This window comes from Saimiri boliviensis, chromosome 11 (assembly GCF_048565385.1).
Source record: "Saimiri boliviensis isolate mSaiBol1 chromosome 11, mSaiBol1.pri, whole genome shotgun sequence".
NCBI classification, from domain to species: domain Eukaryota; kingdom Metazoa; phylum Chordata; class Mammalia; order Primates; family Cebidae; genus Saimiri; species Saimiri boliviensis.
In genome coordinates this window covers 46,870,579-46,887,480 of record NC_133459.1, presented here as the reverse complement: position 1 = coordinate 46,887,480, position 16,902 = coordinate 46,870,579, and the positions used below count along the sequence as shown (strand labels likewise).

Here is a 16,902-nt window from a genome sequence, read left to right as displayed (position 1 = left end):
GTTAAAGGGGATATTTGGTTTCTTTTTGCTGTGTGTTGCACAATATGAGGGGAGAGAAAAGGAAAAGAAAGGCTATTAAGAAAGAGTTGGACCTTACTGATTCTGATGGTTCTGAGTCCTTCCCAGTGGCAGGCAATGTTGAAATTGAAGAAATGACTTATGAGCAAAAATCATTTCAGGGTACTTTTGGAAAATTATGATCCGATGGTGAAACTAAGGATGTGACTGTAAAATCTTTCATTAAAACCTCATAAATATCTAACATTTCACCTTAGAAAATCATTTAATCAAACAGCTTTGCTTAAACACTTAAGGGTACTGTTTCTCAGCATTCTCAGCAGAATTCCAGTATAGAGAAGAGTGTGGCTTTTGTCTAATGGAGTGAACTCCAATAAGATTCACATGAGTACCAAAAAAAGAAATGTAAGAACATGATGTTGGCAGAAATGCCACCAGTTTGGTCCATAATTGAGAGACACGTTACAAAAGGAAAAGGCTCCTGAATCCTCAAAATTCTATTGATAGGACCCAAACTCAGAGCACTACGCAGCTTCAAACAGTCTACCTCTCTTTGCAAAGAAATAGTGATTCGAAGGATGAAAGCAAGTATCCAGAATGTGAAGCCAAGAACCTTGGATAGTTATTTCTGAACAGAAACAGGACTAAGTCCTAATCAAGGAAGGTCTACCATTTCCCTGGCTGTATTTCAGATTTGTTATCCTATTTTCCCCTTTTTGAACAGGAATGTCTGTAGTGATTGTCCTGTGCATGCTGCACATGTGCACCTTGGGCATGTGTGAGGCAGATAACTTTTCTCCTTAGGTCATATATCTTCTGATTGTAAGAAACTGTATTTTTAGGAGCTGTACATGAAGAACTACACCTCAGTAGCTTTATCTGTACCAGGATTTTATTAAGATGCCAACATCTCGGATTTCAAGCTGAAGTAGTAGAAGGATAAGACTAATTCTTTTCTTTTTTTTTCTGGTGGAGCTTGAATGTATTTTGCATGTGAGAGGAATGTAAGTAGTTTGTGGTCAGAGAGCAGACTGGTGGTTTTAAACCTGTGCACAAAAGTTTTGCTACTCCTTCATTGAAAAGGTAGCCTAACTACTCTGTCCTTAAGTTTGGATTATACTTAGTGAGTCTAATGAATAGAATATGGTAGGGGTGACAGTGTGGGATTCTGAGACTACATCATTGTGGCTTCTTTCTTGCTTTGCTCTTGAATTATCCACTTCGATTAACTAGAGCCACATCATGAAGACACTCAATAGCCCTTTGGAGAGGTTTATGAGTTGCTGAACTTGCCAAAAGCTAGAAAGGAACTCAGGCTTCCAGCCAACAGCCCTGTGAATGAACCTACTTGAGAAGCAGCTGCTCTAGCTCTAGTCGTGCTTTCAGGTGACTGCAGCCTAAATGACATCTTGACCACAATTTAATGAGAAATTTCAACACAGAAACACATAGCTTAACCTCTCTCAGACTTCTGACCCACAGAAATTACGCGAGATAATAAATGTTTACTCATGCTTTAAACCACTAAGTTTCAAGGTGATTTGTTTTGTAGTACTCGATAATTAACAAGCAGACATAGTAGATATCACTATGAAGATATGTTTGCAGAAAAACACACATTGAAAATGTAGCCTGACTGCTCTTCTTGAGTGTAGACTGTAGTGATTCTAATGAGTAAAATATGGTAAGAATGACAGTGTTAAGTTTTCAAGATTACATCAGTTCAGTTAATTGTTAGGCAACTCCGATTTACCTCTTCTTTAATATATGTGATGTTTTTGAACTTAATCATGGGTTGGATCTGTTGAGGCCAAATGTAGGTGTTCAACCACAGTTATTTTTGCACCAACCTAATACTTTGGTCAATGTCTGATTTCTACTGTATTAGAATGAAACTGCCCTGGGCGTGGACTATATTCTTTAATGTTTTGGTGAATGCGTAATTGTGTGCTTCCAGAACTTTCACAGATACTTTGTTACCGTCCTTTTGAATTTTACTAGCGTATTTATTTCTATTTATTTCAAAGAGTGTTCAAGATGATGATTGAAATGTTAGAAATACAAGCCACATTCATTTTTAGACATGAATGTAAGATACATTATAGGAAAAAATGTTGGCGGAATTAGTAGAGATTTATCTTTTCTATTTTCAGGAACTACATGCCCAGAAGCTGGATTTTTTGCTTTTGTTTTTTAAAATTTTAATGGACAGGCCAGGTCCAGTGGCTCATGTCTGTAATTCTAGTGCTTCAGGAGGCTGAGGCAGGAGGATTGCTTGAGGCCAGGAGTTTGATACCAGCTTGTGTGACATAGTGAGATCCTGTATCTACAAAATAATGAAAACATTAGCTAATGTAGTAACGTGTCCTGTAGTCCTAGCTACTTGGAAGCCTACTTGGGAGAGGATCACTTAAGTCCAAGAGTTAGAGTCTGCAGTGAGCTTGATGGTACCACTATACTCCAGAGACTTTGTCCCTAAGAAAAGCAAAATTGAGAAATACATATTGTATATATTTATGATATACAACATGATGTTTGATATATGTATACATTGTGGAATGGCTAAATCAAGCTAACCTTTATTTCTTGACTATATAGTAAAATATGTCTTAAGTTGTAAAAGAAAAAAGCTGAAATTTATTAAGTATGTTTATATATTTATGACTATAATGTATCATAGTTTAAACATGTGAAGTAATTTGACAGGGAAATACTTAAAAATGAAAAAATAGATTAATTTTAAAAGTAATCAGTCATAACTGAATCATCATCAGAGACACTGATTACTTACTAACATTTAGCCATTACTATGTTGTTTTTAATCTTTAATAAAAAGTTCAAACTAACAATGAAACAGCTGAACTTTGATGGTTCATTTTACTTTAGATCATATTCTTATCATTAATAATTATCTTCATGTAAATGGAAATGTCTAATAGTACCCTCTTCTTTCTTCTCAGGGAAATGCTCCAAAGCTGGAATTTTCTACAACTTCAGTGATTACTGAATGTCTGATTAGTTCAAGGAAATGCCGCACTCAGGTTAAAATTGTTTGTATAAATTATTTAATAGTTTTAATTTATTTGGTCATCTTTGTGGCCATTTAGCAAGCATTATTTCTTTATTTTTGGCTGCAACTCTTCACTTTTTCGGGGATAAATTTTTAGTTTAAGTAAAACAATACAGATATTTAACAGTATGGTTACATCTTAGTAAATGTGAGAATGAAAAGCTTGGTATGTTTGATAGAGGATGTCATCATGTGATGATTATTACTACTGTTTTTTACTTCTTGGACGTTTTCGTTTTAATGCACAGAAATCAACCTGCCATAAAGATGTTAGGATCAAATAGTCTCACAGAGATCTAGGCATCTTTTAAATTTTATGGAAGTTACAGGTTACTACAAAATGTTCACAGGATACCTTTTTTAGCAAATGTTACCAGAGTTCTCAGATGGGATACTGGTGTTTAGTGAGTATGGTTTCTTGACTGTCTCTGATTTCTTAAGGAACTGTTGCTCAGTTTGGTGGCTATACTGGTACTGCCAGATCAAGAGAATCTTGGACATTCCAGCCTAAGGATCATCTGTGTCTGAGATATCTGGATCTAATACTCCATTTGGTCTGACTTCTTTTTTTTTTTTTCCTTTTAAAAATATATTTGAGACAGGGTCTTACTCTGTTGCCCAGGGTGGAGGGCAGTGTATGCAGCTTTGACCTCCCGGGCTAAAGCGATCCTCCTGCCTCAGTCCCCTTAGTAGCTGGGACTACAGGTTCGCGCCACCACACCCGGCTAATTTTTGTATTTTTTTTTTTTTTTTTGAGACAGGGTTTGTCATGTTGCTCAGGCTGGTCTTGAATTCCGGGGCTCAGACAGTCCACCCACCTTGGCCTCCCAGAATACTGGGAATATGAGTGTGTACTAATGTGCCTGGCCTGGTCTGAATTCTTACTGAGTTACCAAGGTAGCTTATTTCCTTGTCCACAGGTTATCTAACAATGTCTAGATATCACTCATGTGCAGTTGCACTGTGAGAGAGTAACAGTGACCTATGATGAAGAGCCAATAATATGTAAAGCTCAGAGGGCTCAAAAGGGCAGGCTTACCATGGAAGGAGTAGATTGTTTGTTTACTGCATTATCAGTGTTCACATAAATTTGCTGAGGATGATAACTGTGACCTGAGCTAAGAAAGGTAAAATATAGAATTATTGAGGGGATCATTCTTATTTTATTTAGGAAGATATTGAATAATTCAGAGTCAGGCTGTACTTATTTATCTTTTAGATGCAAGCTGAAACACAGCTTTTAGTGCTCTAAAAACCTATGCTTGCCAAATACAGAGATATGTTATTGACTTATTTTTAGATGTGCACTGTGCACATTGTAAATTGTTAGAAATGCTTTGCTTGGACTCTTGACAGTTTTTTTCTTCACACTGGAGTATGTTTTTCCAATAGATGGATAGAGAAGTCTTTCTTTCCTTTTAACATTTTGTCTGAATTACAGCATATACATAGAAAAGTACATACATTGTAAGGGTACAGCTTGGTGAAAGCCATTTCTAAATGTAAAGCCATCACCCGTTCATAATTTAATTGTACTTATGAACTAATATTTTCCTCTATAAACTTTTGATAGGATGCTTCATTTATTTATTTATTTTTTTGACTTAGGATCTTTATTGAAGAGATAAGAGAGAAAAGGCATTTGTGTCAGTATTTAAGGAAATATGTTTTATTTAAATATTCTTTGCAGAAACAGACAGATCTAGGCTTGAGTTCCTCATAAGGCTTCTGTAAAGATTAGGGAATATATGCAGTATACCTGGCATATAACATTATTAATGAATATTGGAGCTGTTACTATGGCTATGTTTTTAAGAAATTAAGACATTTGGGGGAGATACAGAAGTAGTTGAAATATGAGATAGAAAAATTACCTGGCAGGCACAACAGAGTATTAACTTTTACATTAAAATTCTGAATGTTAACAGTCTTTGATTGTATTTAAGAAGGCGGTAGGTCTACTTTTTCAAGTGAATATTAGTTATAATTAAAATTTTAATGGCTATAAAGCAGCATTTTTGGTTTCAAAGACAATACAAACTATTTTTACTTTTGAGAGAAGTGAAGCTGTAAAAAAATTTTAGGTTTACAAAAATGCTTATAATCATGTTTATTCCTTTTGGCACTTTATTTTCTAATTGGATATTTTGTCACTAACTGAATGGACTGAAAAATTAAGCATATTACTATGAATTTTCTGGAACAAAACTAGTTTTCATTTCTACTCATTGTTTTTACCTACTGCAAAGTGGAATTTATTACCTAAATAGTTAAATATCAGTAGTAACTTTATGAATATAAATGTGTTAATCTGCTGTATCACATAGTTTTGGTTGTATTACAAACCTCACTAACTTAGTGACTTAAAACAGCAAGTGTTTCTCACAACTCTGTGGATCTGCTGGTTGATTCTTTTAGTTTAGAATGGCTGGCTAGGGATGAATGGTTTAGGATGGCTTTACTCACATGTCTGACAGTGGCAGACGTTTTGCCCAGGGAAAGGATCTTAAATTTCTGGTGATGAGCTTGATTTCAGCTGGGACGATAGTCACAAGGCTCTCATCATCTATGAGGCTAAGAATTCCAGCTCATTCATGGTAGCAGGAAGGTTTTTAGGAGTAAGAGAGTTTAAGTATTTTCCAAGTCTCTCCTTGTGCTACATGTACTATTTTTCTGTTGTCCAAAGCAAGTCACATGGTCAATCCCTTTTACAAATAGTATGACACAGTCACTTTTTAAAAAAGTTTTACTAGGCATGAACAGGATGCATTAGGAATAAGTAGGGTTAGACAGCATGCATTTGTAGTAGATACTATGTAATTTATAACTTTCTTTAGTAGTATGCAATAGTAAAAGCTTTAATAAAGAAGATGAGGTTAATTAAGGTTTGATATAATCAGAGGTAGATCTATAAGAAGGAATTTTACAGCATTGCTGAAATGGATAATTATGAGTTTAGTTGGGTCTGGAGATAAGAGATACTAAAAATGTGTAAAGAACTTGAGGCAAGAGTTCTAGGGACTGAGGAGGTGAAAAGGGCAAGTAGCAGATTCAATGAGAAAAAAGTCGGTTGAGGAAAAGAGGTTTTGGTCAGCAAGGGATTTTCAGAATTGGGGATGCAATGGATCTGCATATTTATAAAATCCAAGATACAGTAGAATTAGATAATTAAAGCTGACAAGCAGAAACTCGTAATTACAAGGTCTTAGAAAGATTCATTGCTTGATGTTTTAGTAAATCTCAAAGATCCTTTCTAATGCTAACATTCCTTGCTTCTGTAAGTCTGTGATGTCATAGAGATGGATGAAATGGATATGGCAGACAAATTCTGAATTACTTTTTGAAGTCATTGAACAAGGTAGAGAAGGTCCAGAAGCATACCGGGAACTATAGAAGAAAGAAAGATGAAGTAGTCTGATGCAGCTGGTCTGTATGAAATGCATAGACCATTGCCCCAGCTGAAGCTTGTTTTCATTTAGGAAAATTAATTTTTCTGTGTATCCACTTAAAAATTTTTGACTCTTCTTTATCCTATTCACATTTGTATTTTATTTACTAAGTTACCCTTAGCAAATAGGGATGTTGAGGAAGTAGAGCAGGTGTAGGATTGGTGGCTTTTAAAAATGATTAAAATTAGGAAGACATTCAAAAATTCTCAGCAGCCCATTTTCTTGAATTGAAAAGCTTCTTGTAACTCTGGGTGAAGTATGGAGAAATGTTACATTATTTGCTTGTAATCTAAATATTAAGGCATTTATAAGGCAGAGATTATTTGAATAAGACGTTATTCTAACAAATTAGCAAAATTAGAATTATCAAATTTTATTTAGCCTCAAAATTCTTAGACTGGTAACCAGTTTTATTGGAAGAAAAAATACCACTTATTAAGTTTATAATGTTTTTTATGTTTCTAATTTTATAAAAATATGGGACCAGAATTAGATAGTATGTTTATCTGTCATAGTGAAGTTACAGCTTGGTAGGGAGCTTAAAGTATGTATTACAATCCAAATAATACATTTCAATAAAATACGTATAGAGTTGTTCTTCAGACATTTGTGTTGTACATTTATATAATTATAACCGAAGGGATGAAACTTATTTTTATAGTTTTCTGTGTAAAGATTTTGTGATCAACTAATTTGGCATGTATTTTTAACATTAAACATAGTTATATAGCCAGTTACATCAATATATATGATAACCAATGTTTTTGCTTTTTTGGTATACTGAAAAATAATTTTTTGATATTGTTTCTTAAATTTTTCAGGTGATTAAATATTGGGCTTTAATTTTTATAATGTCCTTGTTAGTTGGACTTAAGGAAGTTTGAGACAGTATACTTCAATAACGACTATAGAAAGAATTATCTAGGAAAATGTGGATTTGACTTATTCCAGGATCAGCACAGATAGGAAGGACTGATCTAATTGACTTTGATAGATTTTGTATCTTATTTAAATTACTTTATAATTTTTTTTTTTTTTTACCAATAGAAATTTTAAAAATCCCCTTTGACGAAGTTAATTTTTATTTTTTATGTTTAGGATAAATTTATTTACCATTCGGCTCCAGCTGAAAAATCACACGGCAGACTGCAAAACAGAACATCAAGATCACAAAAGAAAAAATCCAAGTCACCTGAGAGAAGTAAATATTGCATAAATGCAAAAAACTACGAACAGCCTACAATCTCTTCAAAATCACACTCTCCATCTCCCTACACAAAAAGACGCATGTGTGAGCTATCTGAAGATACCAGGCGGCGGCTGGCCCATTTAAATCTGGGACCCTATGAGTTCAAAAAGGAAACAGATAAACCTCCATTTGTGATTAGACATGTATGTGTTCTCTTAAGCATTTCTATTTGAAACTGATCAGTATTTTCCCCCAAAAAATGTTATTCTGAAATATCGTTCAGCTTCTAGCTTATATTAATACTTTTCTTTCCTGACTGCTAGCCCAGCAATCTAAGATGGGAAATTAATTTAGAATGAAAGAACTTGCTTTTTTTCAGTCTTCAGACCTGATGGAAATCAAGCTGTGTTATGAATGCCATATTAAGTCCTCTCATCTCGGTTTTCTTTCTTATATAGTAGATAGCATAATAACTACCAACTGAACTTGGTTGCAATTGACATTAGTATTAAAATGGCAGAGTATGGCTTTAAAAGAGAGCCAAGTATTCTATATAAAAAGGAAGACCCTCCTTTTTTAAATTATAAAAATTAAAATGGAAAGGAAGTTTCCTTTTAAATTACGTCCCTTGGGTAAGCTTTGTATAATTGATCTTCAAAGCAAATTATTTTATGAATATGAGAAGGCCTTTGAAAGTGAAAAAAGTTCATTTAAGGGTAACATAGTTCTAATCTTTCTATACCAAATTGTGCTTTTGATATAGTTGAAATTTAGAGTCTTGTGTTTATATGATTATCAAATAGACTTTGACTAAATTTAAGGGTTTGTAATCAGAATGTTTAGTAAAGGACTCCCACAGAATCTTCATGGTTTCCTGAATTTTTATAAAGTGTTTTTACCTTAAAAGCAATTCTTTACCAAAAGCTTTCAAACTAATAAAAATATGAATTTATATAATATACATATATAATAATGCTAAACCTCAAGATTTAAGTGCTGATAGAGGCAAAATAACTTTCTGAGATACCTATAAAAATATGACTAATGTCTTTAGTTCATTTTTTCTGAATTCTAAAATGAATTAATCCAACATGTAAATATGCTCCTTTGGTGGGCTAATAACTTTGAACATACACCATCTGAAAGTTCAGATTTTCTTTGTGATACCCTTTTAAAACAAATGAAATATACCTTTAGCAACGTTTCATTCCACCTGTATTTTGACTCTGAGTCCTTTTTTTTCAGCTCTTAATAGATTTTTTTATTATAAAAGAAAATTTATAGTGTAATGGATACTTTTAAGTGGCAATGTTTTTTTGAGGTTATTGTGACTATTTTCTCATTTCTACATAATTTGATTATAAGTTTTGGTCACTTTTTTTGTTGTTGTTTGACCAGTATTCAGATAATAGTTGCATATTTGATGTTAGTTTTAGAATGCCTTTAAGTCTGCCCATAATTACAAATTAAATTGAAAAGAAAAATTATATTTTCATCTGAAGGAATTGTAGCATTTTAATTAAAATGCCTATGTACAAAAATAAATATTGTGGGAGTAGCCATGTTAAATTTTTTTGAAAAAAATAACTGCTTTTCTTTAAATGTGTGTTTTATTATTGCTTTTTATGTCATTGTTTAGAATGGAATAATTCTAATATTGCTTGGTACAAACTTTAAAATTTGTATTTAAATAGTTTCCCTCCCTAGCTTTTCAACAAGCAGAAATGCCTACTTCTAATTCTATACTTAGAAAATTACATTATTAAATAGGAAAGTGGATTTTTCAATTGTATTTGTAAACATAGACCTTTTCTTTTTATTTTATTTTATTTTATTTTATTTTATTTTATTTTATTGCATTTTAGGTTTCGGGGTACATGTGATGAACATGCAAGATTGTTGCATAGGTACACACATGGCAGTGTGGTTTGCTGCCTTCCGTCCCCTCACCTGTATCTGTCATTTCTCCCCATGCTATCTCTTCCCACTTCCCCACCCCCCGCCCCTCCCCCATTTCCCCCCAACGGACCCCAGTGTGTAGTGCTCCCCTCCCTGTGTCCTTGTGTTCTCATTGTTCAGCACCCGCCTATGAGTGAGAATATACGGTGTTTGATTTTCTGCTCTTGTGTCAGTTTGCTGAGAATGATGGTTTCCAGGTTCATCCATGTCCCTACAAAGGACGTGAGCTCATCCTTTTTGATGGCTGTGTAATATTCCGTGGTGTATATGTACCACATTTTCCCTATCCAGTCTATCATCGTTGGGCATTTGGGTTGGTTCCAGGTCTTTGCTATTGTAAACAGTGCTGCAATGAACATTCGTGTGCACGTGTCCTTGTAGTAGAATGATTTATAATCCTTTGGATATATACCCAGTAATGGGATTGCTGGGTCAAATGGGATTTCTATTTTTAGGTCCTTGAGGAATCGCCACACTGTCTTCCACAATGGTTGAACTAATTTACATTCCCACCAACAGTGTAAAAGTGTTCCTATTTCTCCACATCCTCTCCAGCATCTGTTGTTTCCCGATTTTTTAATGATCGCCATTCTAACTGGTGTGAGATGGTATCTCAATGTGGTTTTGATTTGCATTTCTCTGATGACCAGTGATGATGAGCATTTTTTCATATGTTTGTTGGCCTCCTGTATGTCTTCTTTTGTAAAGTACCTGTTCATGTCCTTTGCCCATTTTTGAATGGGCTTGTTTGTTTTTTTCTTGTAGATCTGCTTTAGTTCTTTGTAAATTCTGGATATCAGCCCCTTGTCAGATGGGTAGGCTGCAAAAATTTTTTCCCATTCTGTTGGTTGCCGATTCACTCTACTGACTGTTTCTTTTGCCGTGCAGAAGCTGTGGAGTTTGATTAGGTCCCATTTGTCTATTTTGGCTTTTGTTGCCATTGCTTTTGGCGTTTTGGTCATGAAGTCCTTGCCTACACCTATGTCCTGAATGGTTTTGCCTAGATTTTCCTCTAAGGTTTTTATGGTGTTAGGTCTGATGTTTAAGTCTTTAATCCATCTGGAGTTAATTTTGGTGTAAGGTGTCAGGAAGGGGTCCTGTTTCTGCTTTCTGCACATGGCTAGCCAGTTTTCCCAACACCATTTATTAAACAGGGAGTCCTTTCCCCATTGCTTGTTTTTGTCAGGTTTGTCGAAGATAAGATGGTTGTGGGTATGTTGTTTTTCCTGTGAGGCCTCTGTTCTGTTCCATTGGTCTATATCTCTGTTTCGGTACCAGTACCATGCTGTTTTGATTACTGTAGCCTTGTAGTATAGTTTGAAGTCCGGTAGTGTGATGCCTCCTGCTTTGTTCTTTTTGCTTAGAGTTGACTTGGCTATGCGGGCTCTCTTTTGGTTCCATATGAAGTTTAAGGTGTTTTTTTCCAGTTCTGTGAAGAAGGTCATTGGTAGCTTGATGGGAATAGTGTTGAATCTGTAAATTACTTTGGGCAGTATGGCCATTTTCACAATGTTGATTCTTCCTAACCATGAACATGGAATGTTTCTCCATCTGTTTGTATCCTCTCTTATTTCATTGAGCAATGGCTTGTAGTTCTCCTTGAAGAGGTCCTTTACGTTCCTTGTTAGTTGTATTCCTAGGTACTTTATTCTCTTTGTAGCAATTGTGAATGGCAGTTCGTTCTTGATTTGGCTCTCTTGAAGTCTATTACTGGTGTACAGGAATGCTTGTGATTTTTGCACGTTGATTTTGTATCCTGAGACTTTGCTGAAGTTGTTTATCAGTTTCAGGAGATTTTGGGCTGAGATGATGGGGTCTTCCAGATATACAATCATGTCATCTGCAAATAGAGACAATTTGATTTCCTCCTTTCCAATTTGAATACCCTTTATTTCTTTTTCTTGCCTGATTGCTCTGGCTAGAACTTCCAGTACTATATTGAATAGGAGTGGTGAGAGAGGGCATCCTTGTCTAGTGCCAGATTTCAAAGGGAATGCTTCCAGTTTTTGCCCATTCAGTATGATATTGGCTGTTGGTTTGTCGTAAATAGCTTTTATTGTTTTGAGATACGTTCCATCAATACCTAGTTTATTGAGGGTTTTTAGCATAAAGGGTTGTTGAATTTTGTCAAAAGCCTTCTCTGCGTCAATTGAGATAATCATGTGGTTTTTGTCTTTGGTTCTGTTTATGTGGTGAATTACGTTTATGGACTTGCGTATGTTGAACCAGCCTTGCATCCCCGGGATGAATCCTACTTGATCATGGTGGATGAGCTTTTTGATATGCTGTTGCAATCGGTTTGCCAGTATTTTATTGAAGATTTTTGCATCTATGTTCATCATGGATATTGGCCTGAAATTTTCTTTTCTTGTTGAGTCTCTGCCGGGTTTTGGTATCAGGATGATGTTTGTCTCGTAAAATGATTTGGGAAGGATTCCCTCTTTTTGGATTGTCTGGAATAGTTTCAGAAGGAATGGTATCAGCTCCTCTTTGTATGTCTGGTAGAATTCTGCTGTGAACCCATCTGGACCTGGGCTTTTTTTGGGTGGTAGGCTCTTTATTGCTGCCTCGACTTCAGACCATGTTATTGGTCTATTCAGAGTTTCGGCTTCTTCCAGGTTTAGGCTTGGGAGGGTGCAGGTGTCCAGGAATTTATCCATTTCTTCCAGGTTTACTAATTTATGTGCATAGAGTTGTTTGTAATAATCTCTGATGATGGTTTGGATTTCTGTGGAATCTGTGGTGATATCCCCTTTATCGTTTTTTATTGCATCAATTTGGTTATTCTCTCTTTTCTTTTTTATTAATCTGGCTAGTGGTCTGTCTATTTTGTTGATCTTTTCAAAAAACCAGCTCCTGGATTTATTGATTTTTTGAAGAGTTTTTGTGTCTCTATTTCCTTCAGTTCTGCTCTGATCTTAGATATTTCCTGTCTTCTGCTAGGTTTTGAGTTTTTTTGATCTTGCTCCTCTAGCTCTTTCAATTTTGATGATAGGGTGTCAATTTTCGACCTCTCCTTTCTTCTCATGTGGGCACTCATTGCTATATATTTTCCTCTAGAGACTGCTTTAAATGTGTCCCAGAGATTCTGGTATGTTGTGTCTTCGTTCTCATTGGTTTCTAAGAACATCTTTATTTCTGCCTTCATTTCATTGTTTATCCAGTCAACATTCAAGAGCAAGTTGTTCAGTTTCCATGAAGCTGTGTGATTCTGAGTTAGTTTCTGCATTCTGAGTTCTAACTCGATTGCACTGTGGTCTGAGAGACTGTTTGTTATGATTTCTGTTCTTTTGCATTTGCTGAGGAGTGATTTACTGCCAATTATGTGGTCAATTTTAGAGTAGGTGTGATGTGGTGCTGAGAAGAATGTATATTCTGTGGATTTGGGGTGGAGAGTTCTGTAAATGTCTATTAGGTTTGCTTATTCCAGGTCTGAGTTCAGGTCCTGGATATCCTTGTTGATTTTCTGTCTGGATGATCTGTCTAATATTGACAGTGGGGTGTTAAAGTCTCCCACTATTATTGTGTGGGAGTCTAAGTCTCTTTGTAGGTCATTGAGAACTTGCCTTATGTATCTGGGTGCTCCTGTATTGGGTGCGTATATATTTAGGATCATTAGCTCTTCTTGTTGCAGTGATCCTTTTACCATTATGTAATGTCCTTCTTTGTCTCTTTTGATCTTTGTTGCTTTAAAGTCTATTTTATCCGAGATGAGAGTTGCAACTCCTGCCTTTTTTTGCTCTCCATTTGCTTGGTAGATCTTCCTCCATCCCTTTATTTTGAGCCTTTGTGTATCCTTGCATGTAAGATGGGTTTCCTGGATACAGCACACTGATGGGTTTTGGCTTTTTATCCAGTTTGCCAGTCTGTGTCTTTTGATTGGGGCATTTAGTCCATTGACATTTAGGGATAGTATTGTTATGTGTGATTTTGATACTCTCATTTTGATGCTACCTGGCTGTTTTGTTAGTTAGTTGATGCAGATTCTTGATTGTGTCGATGCTCTTTTACCATTTGGTGTGTTTTTGGAGTGCCTGGTACTGGTTGTTCCTTTATAAGTGTAGAGCCTCTTTCAGGAGTTCTTGTAGAGCAGGTTTGGTGGTGATGAAATCTCTGAGCGCTTGCTTGTTCACAAAGGATTTTATTTTTCCTTCGCTTATGAAGCTTAGTTTGGCTGGATAGGAGATTCTGGGTTGAAAGTTCTTTTCTTTAAGGATGTTGAATATTGGCCCCCAATCTCTTCTGGCTTGTAGGGTTTCTGCTGAGAGATCTGCTGTGAGTCTAATGGGCTTCCCTTTGTGGGTAACCTGACCTTTCTCTCTGGCTGCCCTTAGCATTTTCTCTTTCATTTCAACCTTGGTGAATCTGACGATTATGTGCCTTGGGGTTGCTCTTCTTGCGGAATATCTTTGTGGTGTTCTCTGTATTTCCTGGATTTGAATATTGGTCTGCCTTGCTAGGTTGGGGAAGTTTTCCCGGATAATATCCTGAAGAGTATTTTCCAGCTTGGATTCATTCTCTTCATCACATTCAGGTACACCTATCAGACGTAGATTAGGTCTTTTCACATAGTCCCACATTTCTTGAAGATTTTGTTCATTCCTTTTTGCGCTTTTTTCTCTGTTCTTGCCTTCTCTTTTTATTTCATTGAGTTGATCTTCAACCTCTGATATCCTTTCTTCTGCTTGGTCAATTCGGCTGTTGAAGCTTGTGCATGCTTCACGAAGTTCTCGCGTTGCGTTTTTCAGCTCCATCAATTCACTTATACTCCTCTCTATGCTGTCCATTCTCGTCAGCAGTTCGTCCAATCTTTTTTCAAGGTTCCTATTTTCTTTGCGTGCGGTTAGAACATGTTCTTTTAGCTCGCTGTAGTTTCTAACTACCCACCTTCTGAAGTCTGATTCTGTCATTTCATCACTCTCCTTCTCCATCCAGTCTGGTTCCCTTGCTGGTGAGGAGTTGTGATCCCTTTTAGGAGGAGAGGTGTTCTGGTTTCGGGAGTTTTCATCCTTTTTACGCTGGTTTCTTCCCATTTTTGTGGGTTTATCCACCTGTTGTCTGTCTCTGTCCCAGGGAGTTGGAGCTTTATGAGTTTCCGTTGCACTACTGCCTTTTTTTGATTTTTCTTTCAGGTCTGACCGGCCCAGCTAGCAGCACGCCTAGCCACTGCCTGCCCGCAGGGGCTTTGCTGAGCTGCTGTGGGCTCCGCCCAGCTGCCCTGAGCTCTTCCCTGTAGTCCTTTTTATATGGGAGTAGTTAGAACTGTCTCGGCAATGGTGGCCCCGCCTCTGTTATGGCGGACTCTCTCTGTTGTGGGAGGTTGCCTCGGCAATGGCAGCCTGCCTCCGTAGCGGTGGAGAGTCTCAGTAATGGCGGAAGCCCCTCCCCCACCGAGCCGGGCCGTCCAGGTTCAGCTGTGCTTGGTTTGAAGGGCTCAACCCAGAGGGTTTCCAATTACTGTTTTTGTTTTGGTTGTTGTTGGGGGTGGAAGGCTGGGACCAACCGAGCCTGATCACCTGGCTCCCTGACTCCGAGTCTTTTCTTTTAAGTTGAACGACCCCGAGTTCCGGTCGCTTGTTGAAAAGGCGCCGGGATCTCCCGTACTGCGACTCACGGAGTCGGCTCGGACTGCGGCGCCGGCTCCTGGTGGATTTTCTGCCTAGGAATCTCCTGGCCTGACTTGCTATTTCAGATGAATGGCCCACTCTGCCGTCTCAGGTCTCTGCTCGTCAGCTAAGAGGGCTCCCAGACCAGTGGTTTTTGTACGTAGAACCGCAGCAACAGGGAGTGGTCACAGCAGCCGCGCGGGCGGAATCAGCCCCACAGGGGCCAAAACAGCCACACCGGCTGGGACTGCGACACTGGCGACCCCTCTGCCTGGGTATCTCCTGGTCTGTGGGCAATAACAGTTCGTCTGTAAATGCGGCGTTCACTCACCCTCTGCACTTTCACTGGGAGCTGAAGTCCTGAGCTGTTCTTAGGCGGCCATCTTCCCAGCATTCCAGACCTTTTCTTTTCTCTGTAGCCATTCATGGTTTTAGAAGCGCTTAGCAAATTGGTAACCAAACACAATTTTAACTTAATACATGCATATGCAAAATGTAACACTTTAGGAAAGACATTGTAGTCAATGTATATGGTATGAAAAGTAATCTTAAAGAATAGGAAACAATTTTAAGAAATCAATTAGCATTCTTCCAGAGAAACTGGTGCAATTATCCTAGAGGAGTTAAACAGCTTTTTTATTTTCCATTCATACAGAATAAGGTCTTTTTTTGTTTTTTATTGTGGTAAAATACACATAGCATAAGTTTATCATTTCAAATTTAAAGTGCACAATTAAGTTGCCTTAAGGATGTTCAGTGTTATGCAGCTATCTGGTTCTAGAACTTCTTCGTCCCCTGAATGGAAACTCTGAACTAATTAAGCATTCACTCCCCGTTCCTTCCTTCCCATAGTCCTGGCAACCGTTAATCTGTTTTCTGTCTCTGTGAATTTGCCTGTTCTACCATTTTGCATAAGTAGAATAATACAATATTTGGCCTTTTGTGTCTGGCTTTTTTCACTTATCACAATGTTTTTGAGGTTCATCTAAGTTGGATATATCATACTTGATTCCTTTTTATGGTTGAATTATATCCTATTGTAAGGCTATTTACCACATTTCACCCATTGTGTGGGTTGGCTTTTTTTAAAAAACTTGTTTTTTTAAAATTGTGGTTATATATAACATTTACCATTTTAACCATCTTTGAGTGTGTAGTTTAGAAACATTAATTATATTTATGTTGTGCAACCATACTACCATCCATCTCTAGAACTTTTTTCATCTTGCTAAACTGAAACTCTGTGCCCATTAAGCAGTAACTTTCCATTCCTGTGTCCCCCAATCCCTGACAACCATTACCATTCTACTTTCTGTTTCCATGAATTTGACTATTGTTGGAACCGTATAAGTGTGATTATAGATCATTTGTCCCATTGTGATTGGCTTGTTTTGCTTAGTATAATATTCATAAAGTTTCATCTATGTCATAGTATGTGAGAATTTCTTTCCCTTTTACAGTTGAATAATATTCTCCTATATGCCTATATTACATTTGTTTGTTCATTCACCTCTCGACAGACACTTGAGTTGCTTCCGTCTTTTGGATGTTATGAGTAGTGTTGCTGTGTCACAGTGTATACATTGTGAATAATGTGAACATGGGTATACA

At 36.8% G+C, this 16,902-nt stretch overlaps 1 protein-coding gene across 3 annotated transcripts in view; it reads left to right on the top strand.

The window, feature by feature from the left end:
- SPATA6 (spermatogenesis associated 6) overlaps window positions 1-16,902 on the top strand; it is a 183,146-nt gene that overhangs the window by 71,648 nt on the left and 94,596 nt on the right. For all 3 annotated transcript variants that reach the window (XM_003921583.3, XM_074380783.1, XM_074380784.1), the window contains 2 exons: window positions 2,979-3,059; window positions 7,636-7,929. In XM_003921583.3, coding sequence (XP_003921632.1) covers window positions 2,979-3,059; window positions 7,636-7,929 — 375 coding nt within the window. The remainder of the gene's footprint in view (window positions 1-2,978; window positions 3,060-7,635; window positions 7,930-16,902) is intronic.